Source organism: Gasterosteus aculeatus, chromosome 20 (genome assembly GCF_964276395.1).
Source record: "Gasterosteus aculeatus chromosome 20, fGasAcu3.hap1.1, whole genome shotgun sequence".
NCBI lineage: Eukaryota > Metazoa > Chordata > Actinopteri > Perciformes > Gasterosteidae > Gasterosteus > Gasterosteus aculeatus.
Window position 1 is genome coordinate 5,938,806 of NC_135707.1, and position 18,845 is coordinate 5,957,650.

At 47.5% G+C, this 18,845-nt stretch overlaps 1 protein-coding gene across 5 annotated transcripts; it reads left to right on the top strand.

Moving 5' to 3' along the window:
• The first annotated feature begins 7,185 nt into the window (after positions 1 to 7,185).
• LOC120810309 (B-cell receptor CD22-like) lies at positions 7,186 to 18,346 on the top strand. 5 transcript variants are annotated; one of them, XM_078094677.1, is made up of 17 exons: positions 7,186 to 7,327; positions 9,304 to 9,376; positions 9,487 to 9,885; positions 10,304 to 10,588; positions 11,006 to 11,260; positions 11,340 to 11,603; positions 11,750 to 12,046; positions 12,629 to 12,922; positions 13,294 to 13,563; positions 13,723 to 13,989; positions 14,100 to 14,178; positions 14,267 to 14,321; positions 14,406 to 14,530; positions 14,660 to 14,717; positions 15,018 to 15,106; positions 15,187 to 15,253; positions 16,471 to 18,346. In XM_078094677.1, exons 2-17 carry the CDS (start codon positions 9,328 to 9,330, stop codon positions 16,684 to 16,686), a joined length of 3,069 nt encoding a protein of 1,022 aa, XP_077950803.1. In that variant the 5' UTR covers positions 7,186 to 7,327; positions 9,304 to 9,327; the 3' UTR covers positions 16,687 to 18,346. The 5 variants fall into 5 exon arrangements, with proteins under 5 accessions (XP_077950803.1, XP_077950800.1, XP_077950799.1 ...); XM_078094674.1 differs by lacking the exon at positions 7,186 to 7,327 and having other exon boundaries at positions 9,120 to 9,376; positions 14,421 to 14,530; XM_078094673.1 differs by lacking the exon at positions 7,186 to 7,327 and having other exon boundaries at positions 9,121 to 9,376.
• The last annotated feature ends 499 nt before the right edge of the window (positions 18,347 to 18,845 follow it).

Genomic DNA, 18,845 nt, shown 5'->3' on the forward strand with positions numbered 1-18,845 from the left:
TGAAATGCATAGGCTCAATTGAGTGCCTCGTCACTCTAATCAATCAGATTATATTTCTTTAAATGTGGCTGCTTGCAGGAGGCTTCGTGGATCGAGCATCATCCAATGACAATAATGATCTCAACTCTTTCAGAGTATGTAGATGAAAACAAGCCCAAAGAATCTAATTAATACGAATGAATAGGATATATGTACTGTATCAGCTTATGTACCATATGTATGTGAAGATGACCATCTAGAACTAGGAGTTTTAATATATGTGTGTGAATGTGTAAGGGAGAGTCATTATATATCCATTGTTCATAATCAGACATTTGATCAATTGAAGCAGTGAAATGCGGAACATTCAGAAGTGTTAAGGATTGTCTCTGACCCCAAGTGCACGACACCAGACACAGCTTAGGTTTAACCGGAAAACGGCGTAGTTTATTTCACAAAATAACCAAATACAAAAAAAACAACTCCAAAAACTTCTCTAGTCCGTGGGCGCTCTTAGTCCAATCAAAAAATGAAAACTCACACGATACTCACAGGGAAAACAAAAAACTCTGCGTAGGGAATTCCGGAAGGGTTTCCAAGAGGAGCACAGGGGAAGACCAATCAACCCTCTCTGGGGAAACACAGAGCACGAACTCACAGCGAGCCACTGGCAGATCTGCTTCTTAACCTCCCTGTGGGATGAGCTGACGAGCTGCAGCTGTGGCGATGAGCAGAGCGGCGTCAGGTGTGCGACTCTCTGGCTGGTCGAGCCCTAACACTACCCCCCCCTCCAAGGGAGCCACCCGGCGACTTGCCAGGCTTCTCGGGATGGGCTCGATAAAAGGCGGTCAGAAGCCCCGGGTCCATGATGAGCCTGCGAGATACCCAGCTACGGTCCTCCGGGCCATAGCCCTTCCAGTCCACCAGGAACTGGTACCCTCGCCCCCGACGCCGAACGTCCAACAGTCGGCGAACCCTCCACTGAGGGTGCCCATCCACGATTGTGGGTGGAGGTGGGTCCGGGGCAGGAGGCATCAGAGGACTGCAGGCGACGGGCTTAATCCTTGATACGTGGAACACAGGATGGATCCGCATAGAAGCCGGTAGTCTCAGCTTCACTGCGGCAGGGCTGAGCACCTTCGTGACCTCAAAGGGGCCCACGAAACGGGGGTCCAGCTTCCTGGCGGTTGACTGCAGGGGAAGATCCTTGGCGGACAGCCAAACTCTCTGCCCGGGGTGGTATGTTGGCGCTGGGTTCCGGCGACGGTTGGCCCCCCGGCTACTACGTTCAGCCGCTTGGAGTAGAGCGGCTCTGGCGACTCCCCAGATGCGACGACATCTGTCCAGATGAGTCTGTACCGACGGAACTGCCACCTCAGGTTGTTGTGCCGAAAACAGCGGTGGCTGGTACCCCAGCGACACCTCGAAAGGGGAGAGACCTGTGGCAGTGCTGACAAGGGAGTTAATCGAGTACTCAACCCATGGGAGGAACCGACTCCAGGAGGACGGGTTCCTGGCAGCCACACAGCGGAGTGCCGTCTCCACACACTGGTTCATCCTCTCCGTCTGCCCGTTAGTCTGTGGGTGATAACCAGAAGAGAGACTGACAGAGGCGCCCAACCCCTTGAAGAATGCCCGCCATACCTGGGATATGAACTGAGGTCCTCTGTCCGAGAGCACATCCTGGGGGAGGCCATGGAGCCGGAACACATGGCTCATCAGGAGGTCCGCCGTCTCTGACGCCGAAGGGAGTTTGGGGAGGGCCACCAGGTGCACCCCCTTACTGAACCGATCTACTATTGTTAATATCACCGTCCTACCCTGGGAGGCCGGTAATCCAGACACAAAGTCCAAGGCCACGTGGGACCAGGGACGGCTAGGAACAGGGAGGGGTTGCAGCAGCCCGGCAGGTGCCTGGTGAGAGGCCTTGCTGCGGGCACAAACGGGGCAGGCCAACACAAAGTCCCTCACCTCGTTCCTCATTGTGGGCCACCAGAAACGTCGAGCTAGGAAGGTGAAGGTGCGGTGGACCCCGGGATGACAGGCAAACTGGCTGGCGTGGCCCCATTGAAGTACCCGGGGCCTGACAGATTCCGGGACGAAAAGCCTACGTGGGGGTACGCCACTCGGTGCAGGGTGGGAGCGCAGCGCCCCCCTCACGACAGTCTCGATGCCCCAGGCCACCATGCCGATCACCCGGGTCTCGGGGACGATGGGTGCCGACTCCTCGGTGGCCAGTCCCCCCCCCTGATGTAGTCGGGACAGGGCATCCGCTTTGATGTTGCGGGAACCGGGACGATAGGTCAGGGAGAAATTGAACCGACTGAGGAAACCGGCCCAACGAGCCTGTCGCCCATTGAGACGCCTGGCCGCCCGGATGAATGTCAGGTTCTTGTGGTCTGTCCAAATGGTAAATGGCTGCTCTGCCCCCTCCAGCCAATGGCGCCACTCCCCCAGAGCAGCTACTACTGCCAGCAACTCCCGATTACCGATGTCGTAGTTCATCTCCGCGGGAAGAAAACGCCGGGAGAAGAACGCGCAGGGGTGCACCTTCTGATCTCCCACCGCCCGTTGGGAAAGGACTGCCCCCAGCCCGGTGTCCGAGGCGTCCACCTCAACAATGAACTGTCGTTTAGGGTCGGGATGGAGCAGCACTGGGGCGCTAGTGAACCTCCTCTTGAGTGACCGAAAAGCGGCGTCGGCGGCCGGGGACCAGATGAACGGCTGGGAAGAGGAGGTCAGCCTGGTGAGGGGTTCTGCCACGATGCTGTAGTTCCGTATGAACCTTCTGTAGAAGTTAGCAAATCCCAGAAAGCTCTGCAACTTCTTTCGCGACGTAGGGCTCGGCCAGTCTACCACCGCCTGGATCTTGCGGGGGTCGGCCCGCGTCTGCCCTCTCTCCACAATGAAACCCAAGTAGTCGACAGAGGCGGAGTGGAAACGGCACTTCTCAGCCTTGACAAAGAGTCTGTTCTGGAGGAGACGCTTGAGCACCCGACGAACGTGCTGGACATGCTCCTCGAGAGTCCTGGAGAACACCAGGATGTCATCGAGGTACACAACCACGAACTCATCCAGCATGTCGCGGAGCACGTCGTTCATGAGCGCCTGAAAAACCCCCGGGGCGTTGGTAAGGCCGAACGGCATTACGCGGTATTCGTAATGACCTCGGGGTGTCTTGAAGGCGGTCTTCCACTCGTCCCCCTCTCTGATCCGGACCAGGTGGTAGGCGCTCCGGAGATCCAGCTTGGAAAAGATGGCAGCCTGGGTCAGGGGCTCGAGGGTGGAGCTCATGAGGGGGAGGGGGTACCGGTTCTTGACCGTAATGTCATTTAGTTGGCGATAGTCAATGCATGGTCGGAGACCCCCATCCTTCTTCTTCACAAAGAAGAACCCCGCTGCCACCGGTGAGGATGAAGGCCGAATGAGCCCTGCTGCCACTGACTCCGAGATGTAATCATCCATGGCGGCCTTTTCAGGAATGGACAGGCTGTACAACCGACTGCTGGGAAGGGGGGCCCCTGGGCGGAGGTCGATTGCACAGTCGTATGGCCTATGTGGAGGGAGAGACTGAGCCCGAGACTTGCTAAAAACCTCTCCCAGATCATGATATTCCCGAGGGACAGCGGAAAGGTCCGGGGAGGGGGCACGGGGAGTCGGGCGGGGTGACGGACTTGGAGCTGCCTGGAGGCACTGGGCGTGACAGGAGGCGCTCCACTCCAGAATAGTCCCAGAGGACCAGGCAATGTGTGGCTCGTGCTGCGCGAACCAGGGGTACCCGAGAATCACTGGGGCCGACGGGGACTGGATGAGGTAGAATTGGCGGGTCTCTACATGGTTACCCGCCACAGTGAGGGAGACTGGGTGGGAGCATTGGGTGATGCGGGCTAGATGACGGTCGTCCAGTGCAAAGGCCTCTAAAGGCTTCTCCAGTGTCCTCAGTGGAATGTTAGCCTGGACAGCGAAACCCAAATCCAGGAAACAGTCATCCGCCCCTGAATCGAGGAGGGCCCCTACCGTAATCCGTTGATCTGCCCAAGCCAGGGTGACGCTAACCCGCCGGTTAGGTGATGCAGGACTACGGGAACACGAAAGGCGGCTCACTAGGATCTCCCGGGGTCCTGGTGAGCCTAATCTTTTGGCCGTGTGGGACAGCCGCTGATGCGATGCCCCTTCTGGCCACAGTAGAGACACAGCCCTCCCCTGAATCGGGCCTCCCGTTCGGCTGGGCTGATGCGCGTGCGTCCCAGCTGCATGGGCTCCTCCTCGGTCGCTGTCTGTGACGTGGAAGGCCGGACGGGACTGGGGGAAGTCGAATGGGCGACCGGGTTCCTCTCCCGTGTGCTGAAGATGTGGGGGATAGGGAGGGGTCCCCGGGGAACTCGCTCCTGCCTTCTCTCATTAAGGCGTCCATCGATGCGGATTGCGAGACTGACGAGGTCGTCGAGGGAGGCGGGCTCCTCCCGTGTAGCTAGCTGGTCCTTCACTGCCTCGCAGAGTCCCCTTCGGAAGGCAACCCGAAGGGCTGGGTCGTTCCACCCGCTTTCTGCAGCGGCCAGTCTAAAATCCACTGAGTAGTCCGCCACCGAGCCGCTGCCTTGTTGGATGCTGGCCAACCGGGCGCCGGGGTCCTTACCCCTTACTGGATGGTGGAACATCTTGCGGAGCTCGGCCACGAACTCCCTGTAGGAGTGACGGAAACTGGCACCCATGGACCAGGAAGCGGCAGCCCACTGGGCGGCCCGGCCGGTAAGCAGGTTCGTCACATATGCGACTCGGGCAGCGTCGGAGGTGTAGCGGCTGGGTTGGTGAGTAAACACCAACTCACACTGCATTATGAAGGTGGCACAAGTCTCGAAGTCACCCCCGAACGGGTGTGGGCTGGAAAGGCAGGGTTCCCAGGGTAACGAGGCAGGTTCCGCAGGGCTACTTGGGAGGGGATCCCCCGGGGGCGGGATCACTGCCCTCACCGGCGGAGGCTGGTTCGGCGGCTGGGTGGTGAGAGCCGCCGTCAATGCCCGTAGCTGTATTAGAATCTCGGCTTGCTGGGCCGCCGACGCCACCTGATGCTGAGTCAGGCTCTCCACCGAAGCTTGAAGGGGCTGGACCTGGACCTGGAGGTTCTGCACGGCAATGGCGGCCGCCTCCAGCTGGTGAGTATGATTGTCCGTCAGCTGAAGCTGTCTATCCAGGGCAGCTTCTAAACTGCCACGGTCTGTGTCGGCTGGGGTCATCATGGTGAGTTCGTACTGTTAAGGATTGTCTCTGACCCCAAGTGCACGACACCAGACACAGCTTAGGTTTAACCGGAAAACGGCGTAGTTTATTTCACAAAATAACCAAATACAAAAAAAACAACTCCAAAAACTTCTCTAGTCCGTGGGCGCTCTTAGTCCAATCAAAAAATGAAAACTCACACGATACTCACAGGGAAAACAAAAAACTCTGCGTAGGGAATTCCGGAAGGGTTTCCAAGAGGAGCACAGGGGAAGACCAATCAACCCTCTCTGGGGAAACACAGAGCACGAACTCACAGCGAGCCACTGGCAGATCTGCTTCTTAACCTCCCTGTGGGATGAGCTGACGAGCTGCAGCTGTGGCGATGAGCAGAGCGGCGTCAGGTGTGCGACTCTCTGGCTGGTCGAGCCCTAACAAGAAGTTTATTAAGCGACAAATAAACCAACAGAACTTTACCAAGAGCAAGACATACAGCGGCTTTCCAGATGTTCTCTGCATCGCAACACCGTAGAGACAGGACAGTATGAGAGACAGTGTATGAGACAACTTTCTTTTTTAAATATTTTGTAACTTTTTAAAAATTTTTAATTTTTAACTAACTTTATTCTCTTATTGTATACTAACCCATAGCCTTATTCAACTAACCTATTGCATTAGCATTTCATTTCATTTTATTACTTGTGCACTGCTGTCTTGTCTATTGTTACACTGTCTACTGTCACGCACCAACCGCCAAGACAAATTCCTTGTATGTTTGACATATTTTGGCAATAAATGTTTCCTGATTCCTGATGAGAGAGAGTATGAAAGACAGTGGGAGACAGTCTGCGGGACAGTCGATGTTCGGCTGCAGCGTGTGGTGTTCATCACGTAACGTTTCGGCTCGGGGAAATCTAAACGGGTGTCTGTGATCTCGGAGAAGTCTCTCCCTATAAAAAGTTAATCTTACCTTTTAGACATCAGTTGAATGGTGTTTCGATCTATATTTTTAGTTTAACTGCCCCGAAGCAGACTGTCTTCATCAATGAGGAAGTCTGCTGCCCATTTTTCCGGGGGAGTGATGAACTAATCCACTAGCTCAGATGAACCTGCGCCGAAACAGGTTAAAGTTTTTCGATGTGTTGCTATGGTGATTTCGACAAACCTGCTTCGGGGAACCGAAAAGCCTGATCTACGTCATCTCATCCTCAAAACTATCCGGCTAACTCAGTTAGCCCCGTACGAGGAACAGCGCCCTGGTAATGTGCATGATGTCCCATTTCATAACACGCTTTCAATTCTGTTCTTAACCGCCAACGTATCAGGGAATGTCTTCTTTTTATGAACAAACTCCGACATATCGATGTATACAGAAAACAAATGTATGAATAAAAAAAAGTTACAATCTGTTTGGTGATTTATTTCAACAAACAATTTCACAACTTTTTTATTCTTTATTTCCCTAATACTAGGATTTTGTTTTATTATTTTATACATACTATGGTATCACTTTTCCATGATTCTTTTTGCCATACTGTGCCATACCATACTTATACTGTGCCATACCATACTTTTTCATAGACCTTTTGATGACTTTTGTATAACTTTTATCGACAGACAATGACTGAGTTTTCATCAACACACTAGCGTTGCCACTGAGGAGCCACTGAGTAGTGAGTGAGGCCCCACAGTCCTGACGCCTGACTGATGATTTCTACTGACTACTGCTGGCACACTAAAAATGCTTTTAAATTATAATAAAATGGAAAATGTATTTTTGTTATTTATTATTTCATTATACCAGAAAAATCAAACTTAGATAAAATGAAGAAACAACAAAAAAAGTAGACTGTGGAGACAGATAGGGAAAAACATAGGTGAAGAGCTCTTTGGCCGGCAGGAGATATATTTAATTGCTATTACAGCTTGCCCGCCAATATATTGTATCTTATAAATAGCTGCTATCCCTCATCAGTCCACCGGGGTCGCACTGTGAGACTGTGCGCATGTCGCATGAAAATCCTCGCGCACCCGTCGACCGGACAATCAACTCGTTTTGGCGCCACGGAGTTAACGACGACCGGCAAAGTTTTGCCACAAGGAGGATCTCGGCCCTGCTGCATTGTTTTGAGTCAGATATGACCCCTTTTCTTCGTTATGTCTCTTAACCTTCTGCTCTTTTCCCTTCAAATAACTCTCCACCGCCTCCAGGGCTTTTGGCCTCAACGCTGCCCTCCTCTGGCCACCACCCTTACGGCCTCTTATGCCTCTTCGTCATGAATGAGACACCCGCTGCATTTCTCTGCGTCACTCTACTAGAACGCGGGAGGCATTGCGGCCACCCCCGTTATCCGACCTTGACCGTCCAGCTGTTTGCCCCCCCCCCCCCCCTTTCTTTAGTTTACCACCCGCTGCAGCCACGTCGAAAGTGTATCCCCAGTCTACCGCCCTCGGTTCTATGGATAGATCAGTGTTCACACGTGATACGCTCAGCGGAGCAGTTCCGCCAGCGGCGTTTTCGGTCTTGCCAGGACCCGGACCCCCCCCCCCCCCACGCAGCTTCAGCCGTACGCGTCCGCTCGGTTTTGGCCCCTTAAAAGCCGATCTGTGAATGAGGGAGCGGCGTCTCCGGCGACACCTTTCCGATCCCTCCGACGCGTCTTCCCAAAAAAGTGTGCGCGCGCGAGAAACGTCCTCAAGTTGGCCGGAATCCACAGGGTTCTTTAATAGTGTCTTTCACACCTCCCGTTTTTGGAGAACCGCAGCGTTTGACTTCGTATGACAAGACGACCGGTGGGAAAAACACCGCGAGCTTCAAATGTGTGATTTTCACTTCTCAACATGTCTCAATAATGCGTAAAAACCACGACAACGAGTCTCCGCTCCCACACACAGAAACCTGCCGCACCGCGCTCACCGATGTATGTTTGATTCTGTGCTTGGTTGTAATGTTCTATGGGACAACGGTTGCCCCCCTTTGTGGATTATTGATCACCTCCCTTAAACATCACCGAACCTTATCGTTTAGACAACAAAAAAGACAATCCGCAGCTTCAAGGTACCACTTTCTCTCTTTCACACCCCCCTCCCCCTATTTTATCACGCTGTGTTAGTCTAAATCAAATATATTCAAAAACGGTAAATACGGATTTTAATGAATTCCTTACGCCGTTTTTGAGTAACGCCGCGGCCTCGTGCGGGAAAAGGCCTCAATAAAACTACTTAGCCTTTATTCCACCTCCACCTACTTAATTTTCTACATCCCAAAATCGCAAATGACAAATTTGCCACACGCAACATCCCTCACATCTGCAGAGAAAAAAAACTCCCCCAAAGATGAAAAACCCTTCCAAAAAAAAGGGAAGAAAACCTTACGGGGGAGAAGGTCAGAGGAGGAATCCCACTCCCGGGATGGACTACAATGGATGTCATGTGTACAGAATGAACAATGTAAAAGATGTATAATACATTCAATTCATATAACAGAAATTATTCAAATAATTGCGAGTAGTAAGCCAGAAGCTCGGCAGGACCACTGTAGGGACCACCACCCTCAGATAGAACCACCATCAGATAGAACCACCATCAGATAGAAACCTGTGGGGAGGGAAAGCAAAGACTTTAGGACAGGGTGATGCTGGTTTATGACGAAGTAAAAGTGATGTGATTGTCCCACTATTCTCCCCCTTGTCCTTCACCAGCCCCCCTTATCCGGTATGTTGATGCTTGTTCCCTCGTTCAATACACGCAATGCGTCAATAATACACTGCGTAACTTACTATCCTGACGTTTTCCCACTATCTGGTATGTTGATGCTGACCTAACTGGCCCATTCTGATCAGTTCTTTCTCCCCGCTTCCTCTTCTATCGTCCACACACACACACACACACACACACACACACACACACACACACACACACACACACACACACACACACACACACACTCATGAGACCTTTGTCCCACGGCTAGTGTCTCTACCCTCTCTTGGCTTGTCTTGACAAATGACTAAAAGCATACTGGGCAGAAAGGCCAGATTAAAAATAGAGTCAGTTCTACGGTGTTATAATGTGCACAAATGCCTTTGTTTTGTTTTTGTGTTTCAGACGTCAAGCTTTAGTGCCGCAACAATGAAAGCTCACTCAGTTTGGTGGTTGGTGGTTCTGGCAATATTGCAAAGTAGGAATTTATTATTCCACCTTGATAACAATGTAAACTTTAACGAGATTGTTATTAAATATTGTAAATCACTTAAATTGACTTTACCACTTGTGTTTTAACCGTCACAGATGTTTCTTGTAGTGAAGCAACCGTCTTCGAACTGGTCACCACGTCCCTGACAGCTAAAGAGGGATCCTGCGTTGAAATCAGCTGCAGAGTCAATGGAAGAGTAAAAGCTGCTGGTGCTCACTGGTTTTGGATAAAGGACGTAGTGTGGAATAAAACAGTTTTGATTGGCACCGTCGTCTACAGCATAAATAAGTCACTCATTCCGGTCAGCACAGACTTTGCTGACAGAGTGAAAGAAATCAGTTCTCTTTTACCAGCTTCAGGAGGTTATCTTACAATCTCAAAAACGAGCAGTATTTTACTCTGCAAATTGAAAAAGTCCGACAATGGAAAATATTTCTTTAGATTTGATGGGGAAGGAAAGTGGTACACCGACCCAGTGATGCTACATGTTAAAGGTAATACTGAAATATACTTTAAGAAAATACATAGAAATTAATTAATCAGTAAGAGATGAGCTGGTCTGGAAGCAGAAATGTTTGAGTTGGTTGAAGTCAAGTTTACATTTTTGAATATTCTTAAACATAATTGGTCGTGGTGTTAAAAGTTAAGTGAAAATTTTACAACAATATAACAGCAAAGAATGAGAAAATATAATGTTTATGCAGCTTTTTTTAACTCGGAAGACTCAAAGTTTTAACTGAGCATTAAATGTATTTATCACTCTAAAGCTTTTAACTGAAGCGCTACTCACATGCTTTACTAACTGATCACCTCAGTAACGAATGGTAATTAATTCCTCTTTAGAACAGAAATAGTGAACAGAAGTAATTTGCCACGACATTTCTTCTGATATTGTCCTTCTTATTTTTCCAGACAATCCATGCCCGATCACTTTTCAGCAACCGCCCGTCTTCAAGGAAAACGACACAGCAACGCTCACTTGCTCCACTTTGAGTTCATGTGGTTTAAACCCAGTAATCAAAAGTTCGAGTCCACGGTCTCCGACTTCACACCTAACGCATCCACAGGAGAGCAGAAATCAGAAGAGCACCTCGCTCAGTTTTACTGTTAACTGGCAGCATGACGGAGAGGAGTTTTCCTGCCAGACAGATGACAGCGACAGATATTTGATTCGAAATATCAGCTTAACTGTGGAATGTAAGTTTATAAATGGAGTCTATCTATGTCTGCTTTACCAGTGATCGACAGCAACTTAGATGAGAGTGAAAATGATTTGTTGGTGCAATTAAGTAAGCCAAATAAATATATAGTAAAATAATCAGGCTTAATCAAATGAGTGATACATCATTAAAATTCCCATTCTGCATATTTGCTGCATTTTCTACTTTATTTACATTTTGATGTTAACACTTTTGTACTTTCACTTAATGGATTTTACTTGTAAATGCTCCTTCTTTAAGGATTCTATAAGGTCTTTATGTTTTCAGTACTTTATAGTAAATTACCTTTGATGCATCTTTTGTACTAAATAAACAGTTCCTCATATTTCATTTCTGTGAGTAAGCAACAAGTTGACGGATTTCTCTTTTGCTTGTATTGTATTGGTTGACACAGATGCTCCCAGAGACACACAGGCTGAAAAACACCCTGCAGATGTTGTGGAGGGAGGATCTGTGACTCTCAAATGCGTCGCCAACGGACGCCCAGATCCCAACTTCACATGGTTCGGAAATGAAAATAAAGAAATTGGAAGAGGGGCCGAACATAAGATCACATTGATTGTAGAGTCACAGAGTGGGGAATACCATTGTGAAGCTACAAACAAACTGGGGACAATGAAATCAAACCCTGTCAACATTAACGTTACATGTGAGTATATTATCATTATTATTTTACAGAATAATTGCTGCCAATTAGAATGAAGAAAGAATTCAATCTTGTGTTTCAGACCGGCCCGAGGTTGAGGTGTCCATGTCCCCTACTGCCACAGTTAGACAAGGAGATGCGATGACTTTGACATGTCGTGTGAGGAGAAGCAACCCGCTACCTCACACCTTCACCTGGTTTAAGGATGAGAAAGCCCTCAGCGAGGAGAGGACGGAGCGGTACGTCGTCCAGAGCATCCAGCCTGAGGACGCAGGCGACTACAAATGCTCGGCCATTAACGTCCGAGGCGAAGGAACATCGGTGCCCTTTAGGGTCAAAGTTCAATGTGAGTTTCACAGCTCTGAGAGCTCTACAAATGTTGTTGTTGAGTTGAAGTGGAGTGAGGAAGTGAATATACCGCCTCCATTGCCGTAGAAAGCAGGCTTTATTATTATTATTATTTCCTAATCATAATTTCATTCTTTCTTTCAGATGGCCCGAGGAGGACAACCATTTCCATCAGTGAAGGTGATGAACGTGTGGGAGTTGGTAAATCTCTGACATTTTATTGTCAGACTGAGGCCAATCCCTCCCCGCTTGGATACTCCTGGTACCGAGACAACAAAACCATGGAGATTGACTCCTCACGGTGGAAGTACGAGACAGCCAGAGATAACAAACGAACGCTGGTCACAGTAGAGAGAACAGATCAAGGTTGTTACACGTGCAAAGCAACCAACTTCATCAATACAGGGAAGCAAAGCGAGCCAGTGTGCATAGAAGTGCTCTGTAAGTAATTATGTCACTCTGATTAGTTTCTGTTATTATTATTTTTCATTTTTACGTCAAGTGTGATCATTAGAAAATCAGCGTTTACGTCCAAAGGACTCGATCAATCGCCCGAAAGTCATCACTTCAATTCATTGTCTATCTTTTAAATGTATATTTTAATGGTAAATTGTTATTTTTCTGAAGGAAATGAATACTTGTAGTAAACTCGCGTGCCTGTACAATGAATATTGAAATATAAAATGATTAAAAAACTTCAGCAGTTAGCTGAGCGTGGGAATGACAACGTGGCTAACGCACTGATTCCACCTCCCAGCACTTCTAAAGCTCAGACATTGCAACACTTTTATGATTTAACAACAAAAACACTTCTTATGGCGAGCAGTTGCCAGGCAACAAGGGAAGACCATAATCAGGCATTTACCCCTGTTAAAGTAGCAAAATGTCACGAATGAGTTTGTATGCTAAATACATTAAAAAATATCCCCCTCGTTGATTGGTGAACTTCAGAGATGCTAACGTACTATGATGTTAAACAATGAATGAAACCTTCTGAAGAACATAGATGTTTTCTCTCTGCAGATGCTCCCAGCAGTCCATCGCTATCCATGAAGACCGAGGTCAGGGAAGGTCAGCTGATCTCCATCAGCTGCAGTGTTGAAAGCTCCCCGCCCTCAAAGCTCACCTTGACACTGACCTCAGAGTCAAATCCTCCGTCTTCAAAGGTGCTTTTCACTCATCCTGGTAGTGACCGGCGGCCCAACAATCTCTACCACACGTTTCACGTCACTTACACCCACGCTGGCGTCTACACCTGCGACGCCACCAACACCGAAGGCTCAACGACCAGCGAATGGAAGAAGCTGGTGGTGAAATGTGAGCAAAAGAAACTTGTTCCAAAGGAAACTTGATTTAGAATGTAAAATGTAGATCTTTATTTTCTATTCCGTCCATTAAGTGCCAGCTCGTACGAAGCACTTTAGATATTTTGAGTACACAAGTTTTCATACAAAAAGGATTGAATGAGAAAACCGGCCGTTATAGATAAACTGCAACAGTATATGAAGTAGTTTAAAATACAATGAATTTAAATGTACATCAACTTGGTCTATGAGTCATTGCATTTGGGAATGAATCGTATTTTACAGCAGTGGAAGTATGTGTATTATGGAAGGATTACTGATAGCAGATAACCATATCATCTATCTACTACTTCTCTCCCTTCCTCTTAATTCTGGTGAATGCAGATAGTCCCAAAGACGTGAGCGTAATCGCTCGGCCTTCCCTCGTCGTGGAGGAGAAGGAGCCGTTGACTCTGGAGTGCAGCGCCCGGTCCGACCCACCGGTGACCTCCGTCACCTGGAGGAAGATGAGCGATGGCGCGACCGAGATCCTCGGGAAGACGCAGACCTTCTCCCTGAAGTCGGTCGGCCCTTCCGACAGCGGACAGTACAGCTGTGAAGCGAGCAACGACGTGGGAACCGGAAACTCACCGCAAACCGAGCTTAGAGTCAAGTGTGAGTGTGCTGCTGTCGTTGTGGCTAATGTCAAAGGGTGTGGGCCCTTCAAGTGTGTCTCTATGAAACTCCCACTGGAAGACGGCAAAGGGACATTTTCACATTCCACACACAGAAGCTTGTTATGTTCTATAAAAACAAGAACATATTGATCCTCAGATTCCCCGAAGCTGACAAAGATCACAGAGACGGAGCATTGGGGGGCCGACGGCACAAGTTCTGTGACGCTGAGCTGCAGCAGCCACAGCTACCCGCCGATCACGCAGTACTTCTGGTACAAGGAGAACCACAAGGCAGCGAATAAAAAGGTGTCCATCAGCGACCATCAGAACTACACGGTGTATTCAGACCAACCGGGATCCTACTACTGCGTCGCAACGAACGACATACATCAGAAAGCGTCCAGCCCCGTCCATCTGTTTGAGCGTGAGTGAATCTCAAGGAAGTGTGTTGTTTCCTCCAATGATTAAATCACGGCTGTTTGAAACTGTGCTTCTTTTCACACCTTTCTAATGTTCTGTCTCTTTTAACGACAGGAAACGTCTTGAAGACCGTGTTGATCATCCTGTTTATAGTCTTTCTACTCACCATTTTCTTGATTGTCGTTGTCTACAGGTGGAGTACGAACACAATTACATGCAGTGGATGATTTGTCATGTGTAATTTGGTGCAAACATTCACTCTTGTCCCTTTGTGTTTTCAGACAAAAGAGGAAGCGATCAAGTGAACAAGCAGCTACAAACACTTTCGGTTTTCTGGTGATGACTCATTTGTGTTTTTCCACTCTGTTATGTAACAGAACGTAGAAGAATAGAAGTGACATCCCTCTTTTTGTGTGTCAGTGGGAACCCATTCAGCGCTGGTGGAACAGCGGCGAGAGGAATCGGACGAACGGCCGCGGTGCAGAGGATGACCTCTGGCCGGACCGTCCAAAGGCCCCACGATGCAAGTCTCATCCAGACAGCACGTAAGCAGCCTCACACACACTGACAGAGCATCCATTTAAGAGCCTTCAGACACGACTGGCAGCATAACCGTCGTCCCTGTCATTTGTCACTGCACCTTTTCATTCATGTTGGCCTTTGTTGTTCTGCAGACCTGCAGCCAACATCCACAGCATTTACTGCACGGTGAACGAGCCCTCGGGACAACCCGTGAGTCAAGCTGTCAAAGCTTCACGACAGCAACACATTAAAGAACTGAAAATAGGAATCACAATTTCAAAAAGTTACAGGATATCGTACTTTATAAATAGGAAGTACGGACTTGTCATCACGTCCTTCTGTGTAACTTGTGGTTCCACACAAGTTACACACAAACAGCCTCAGAGTAGAACATGTTTTTTAAAGAGCCAGCAAAAGATTAAAGGCTGTGGATAAAAATTGCACCCACAAAACATACCAAGCAATTTTTCTAGGATACAATATATTCCACCTCTGTGTGTCTCTGCTCAGGGTCCTCCTGCACTAAACGGAATCACAGAGAAAGGTGTGAACACACCGGAGGATTCCCTCAACTACGCCTCTGTGCACTTTGGAAAAATGTGAGAATGACAAAGAAAGGATTTAATACATGGCAAATATATGTGGTACGTTATGCACATGATGGTATTTGTATTTCTAGAAACCAACGGGCAAAGGCGGGAGAAGATGTGTATGCTAAAGTGTCCAAGCAAAAGCCGCCTGAAAAGGTCAGAATCCAAGGAACCGGATGTTTTTGGTCCGTTATCACAAAAGAACTATGTGGTGTGCATTGCGTCTCTGTGTCCACAAAGTTTTAATTGAATAAATTCCTTCTTACTATCAAAATGACATTACATTACATGTCAACTGACACTTTTATTCAAAGCGACTTACAATAAGTGCATTTAACCAAGAATACACCACAAAAGAAAGTGCAATTTCCTCAAATAAGCCGATCTACAACTTACTATAGATAAGAGCCATTATAAGTACAATTTAAGTCCTACAATCTTTTTAGTCTTTTAGGCGAGGTAGAGTCTGAAGAGGTGTGTTTTTAGTTTGCGGCTGAAGATGTGAAGCCTCTCTGCGGTCCTGATATCATCAGAGAGCTGGTTCCACAATTTCGGAGCAAGGACAGCAAAGAGTTGTGATTTTGTCGAGTGTTTTGCTCTCATTGAAGGAGAAACGAGCAGTTTGGTAGATGCAGAGCGGAGAGTGCGGGTCGGTATGTAGAGTTTGACCATGTCCTGGATGTAATGTGCACCCGATCCATTCACAGCATGATATGTGAGCACCAATGTTTTGAACTGGATGCGGGCAGCCACCGGTAGCCAGTGAAGAGAGCGGAGGAGTGGAGTAGTGTGGGAGAACATAGGAGGGTTAAAGACCAGTCGAGCTGCTGCATTCTGGATGAGATGCAGAGGTCGAATAGCGGTAGCGGGGAGACCTGCCAGGAGGGAGTTACAATAGTCCAGGTGTGAGATGACAAGAGCCTGAATCAGTACCTTCGCCGCCTTCTGAGTGAGAAGGGGACGTAATCTCCTGATGTTGTAGAGCGCCTATCTACAGGATCGTGTTGTTGCAGTGATGTTGGGAGTCAGGGAGAGTCGGCTGTTGAGTGTGATGCCGAGGTTCCTCGGTAGGTCCGGCCATCAAAGTAGGATGAGAGAAGGGAGAGAGCAGAGCCTGAGACACCAAGTTCCTGAAGGGAGGAGATAAGGATCTTATGGTTTACTGTGTCAAATGCAGTGGAAAAGTCCAGAAGGATGAGGACAAAGGAGAGAGTTGCTTTGAGACCGCGAGGAGAGCAGTTACTTAAGGAATACATTTCCAAGTTCTCACAAGCATTAAATGTGTGTTGATTTGATTGTAATGTTTTCCTTCCATAAAGTCCAGATAAGCTATGACTGAAATAATCTGGCGACCATCTCTGTTGTTCCTCTAGAGCGAGGAAAGGCAGGAGGACTACGAGAACGCCAGCTCCGCCCACCTGGCCAGAGATCCAGATCCATGGAGCTACGACACGGACTCCAGCGAGGAGGAGGTGGAGGTCCACTACTCTCAGGTGACCTTCGCGGCGAAGCCCAGACGAGGGGGAGGCGGCTGGTACTCCAGCAGCTCCGAGGGAGACGAGACGCAGTACTCTGAGGTCAAAGTGTGAGATGGCTGAGATGCTGCGACGGTACTTTCCAGGTGCAGCCAGTTGTTGAATGATGGAACGAAACATGTGGCACCTACATTATAAATGTTTATTAGCAAATGAAAAAACATTTTTGTTCAAACTGCTTTGTAAAAGAAAGAAGATGTGGGCAAATTAACATACTTTTAATTGTTGACATGTTTATGACATTTGTGAACAGTACAGGATGACATGGCATTAATGGTGTGCAGCAGTTCCGTTATTAATGCTTGTTTTTGAAAATATATAAATCTGGGCCCTGTTTCTCGTACTTTCTTCAACTAAGTCAATCAAATGTCCGATTATCCAGCTCAAATTACCGAGATGATTGACAGATCAACATCTCGGTTCCTCGAAGGCGGGTCGACGGTCAAACCGTCTTGTTAGTTTGAACCAGATCAGGATTCATCAGGATAATCGCGCGTGCGCGTCCTAAGTTAGAAGGCGGAAGAGTCGAACACAAAAACCAGGATTTTTTAACAGTATAACGGCAAATAAACTTAAAGGAAGAGCGTTTTTTTTTCTCCTCTGACGGGCAGGAAATGATCATGAACACTTATAATGAGATAATATGTTCATTTGAATCATTTCTGTCGGATGAATTTAATGTATTACGTTGTTCGTTCTGTACGTCCTTTGCAGTCTGTCCATCCCAGGGAGGATCGACCTGTGTGTCTCTAAAGGTTTCTTCCCTTTATTCTCCCCATCAAATACCTTTTCAGTGTTTGGGGAGTTTTTCCTGTGTTGATGTTAGGGTTTCTGGACAGAGGATGTCACATGTGTACACACTGTAAAGACCTCTGAGGCAAATTTGCGATATTGTGCGATACAAAATAATATTTAATTAATCACATAATCATGGCAAAAACTGACACCGCCCCACTTTTTGCAGACAAGTTAACGTTATGTGCGTGTTGGTGAAATGCATAGGCTCAATTGAGTGCCTCGTCACTCTAATCAATCAGATTATATTTCTTTAAATGTGGCTGCTTGCAGGAGGCTTCATGGATCGAGCATCATCCAATGACAATAATGATCTCAACTCTTCCAGAGTATGTAGATGAAAACAAGCCCAAAGAATCTAATTAATACGAATGAATAGGATATATGTACTGTATCAGCTTATGTACCATATGTATGTGAAGATGACCATCTAGAACTAGGAGTTTTAATATATGTGTGTGAATGTGTAAGGGAGAGTCATTATATATCCATTGTTCATAATCAGACATTTGATCAATTGAAGCAGTGAAATGCGGAACATTCAGAAGTTTATTAAGCGACAAATAAACCAACAGAACTTTACCAAGAGCAAGACATACAGCGGCTTTCCAGATGTTCTCTGCATCGCAACACCGTAGAGACAGGACAGTATGAGAGACAGTGTATGAGACAACTTTCTTTTTTAAATATTTTGTAACTTTTTAAAAAATTTTAATTTTTAACTAACTTTATTCTCTTATTGTATACTAACCCATATCCTTATTCTACTAACCTATTGCATTAGCATTTCATTTCATTTTATTACTTGTGCACTGCTGTCTTGTCTATTGTTACACTGTCTACTGTCACGCACCAACCGCCAAGACAAATTCCTTGTATGTTTGACATATTTTGGCAATAAATGTTTCCTGATTCCTGATGAGAGAGAGTATGAAAGACAGTAGGGGACAGTCTGCGGGACAGTCGATGTTCGGCTGCAGCGTGTGGTGTTCATCACGTAACGTTTCGGCTCGGGGAAATCTAAACGGGTCTTTGTGATCTCGGAGAAGTCTCTCCCTATAAAAAGTTAATCTTACCTTTTAGACATCAGTTGAATGGTGTTTTGATCTATATTTTTAGTCTGTCTGCCGCGAAGCAGACTGTCTTCATCAATGAGGAAGTCGGCTGCCCATTTTTCCGGGGGAGTGATGAACTACTCCACTAGCTCAGATGAACCTGCGCCGAAACAGGTTAACGCCCTGGTAATGTGCATGATGTCCCATTTCATAACACGCTTTCAATTCTGCTCTTGTATAACCGCCAACGTATCAGAGAATGTCTTCTTTTTTATGAACAAACTCAGACATATCGATGTATACAGAAAACAAATGTATGAATAAAAAAAAGTTACAATCTGTTTGGTGATTTATTTCAACAAA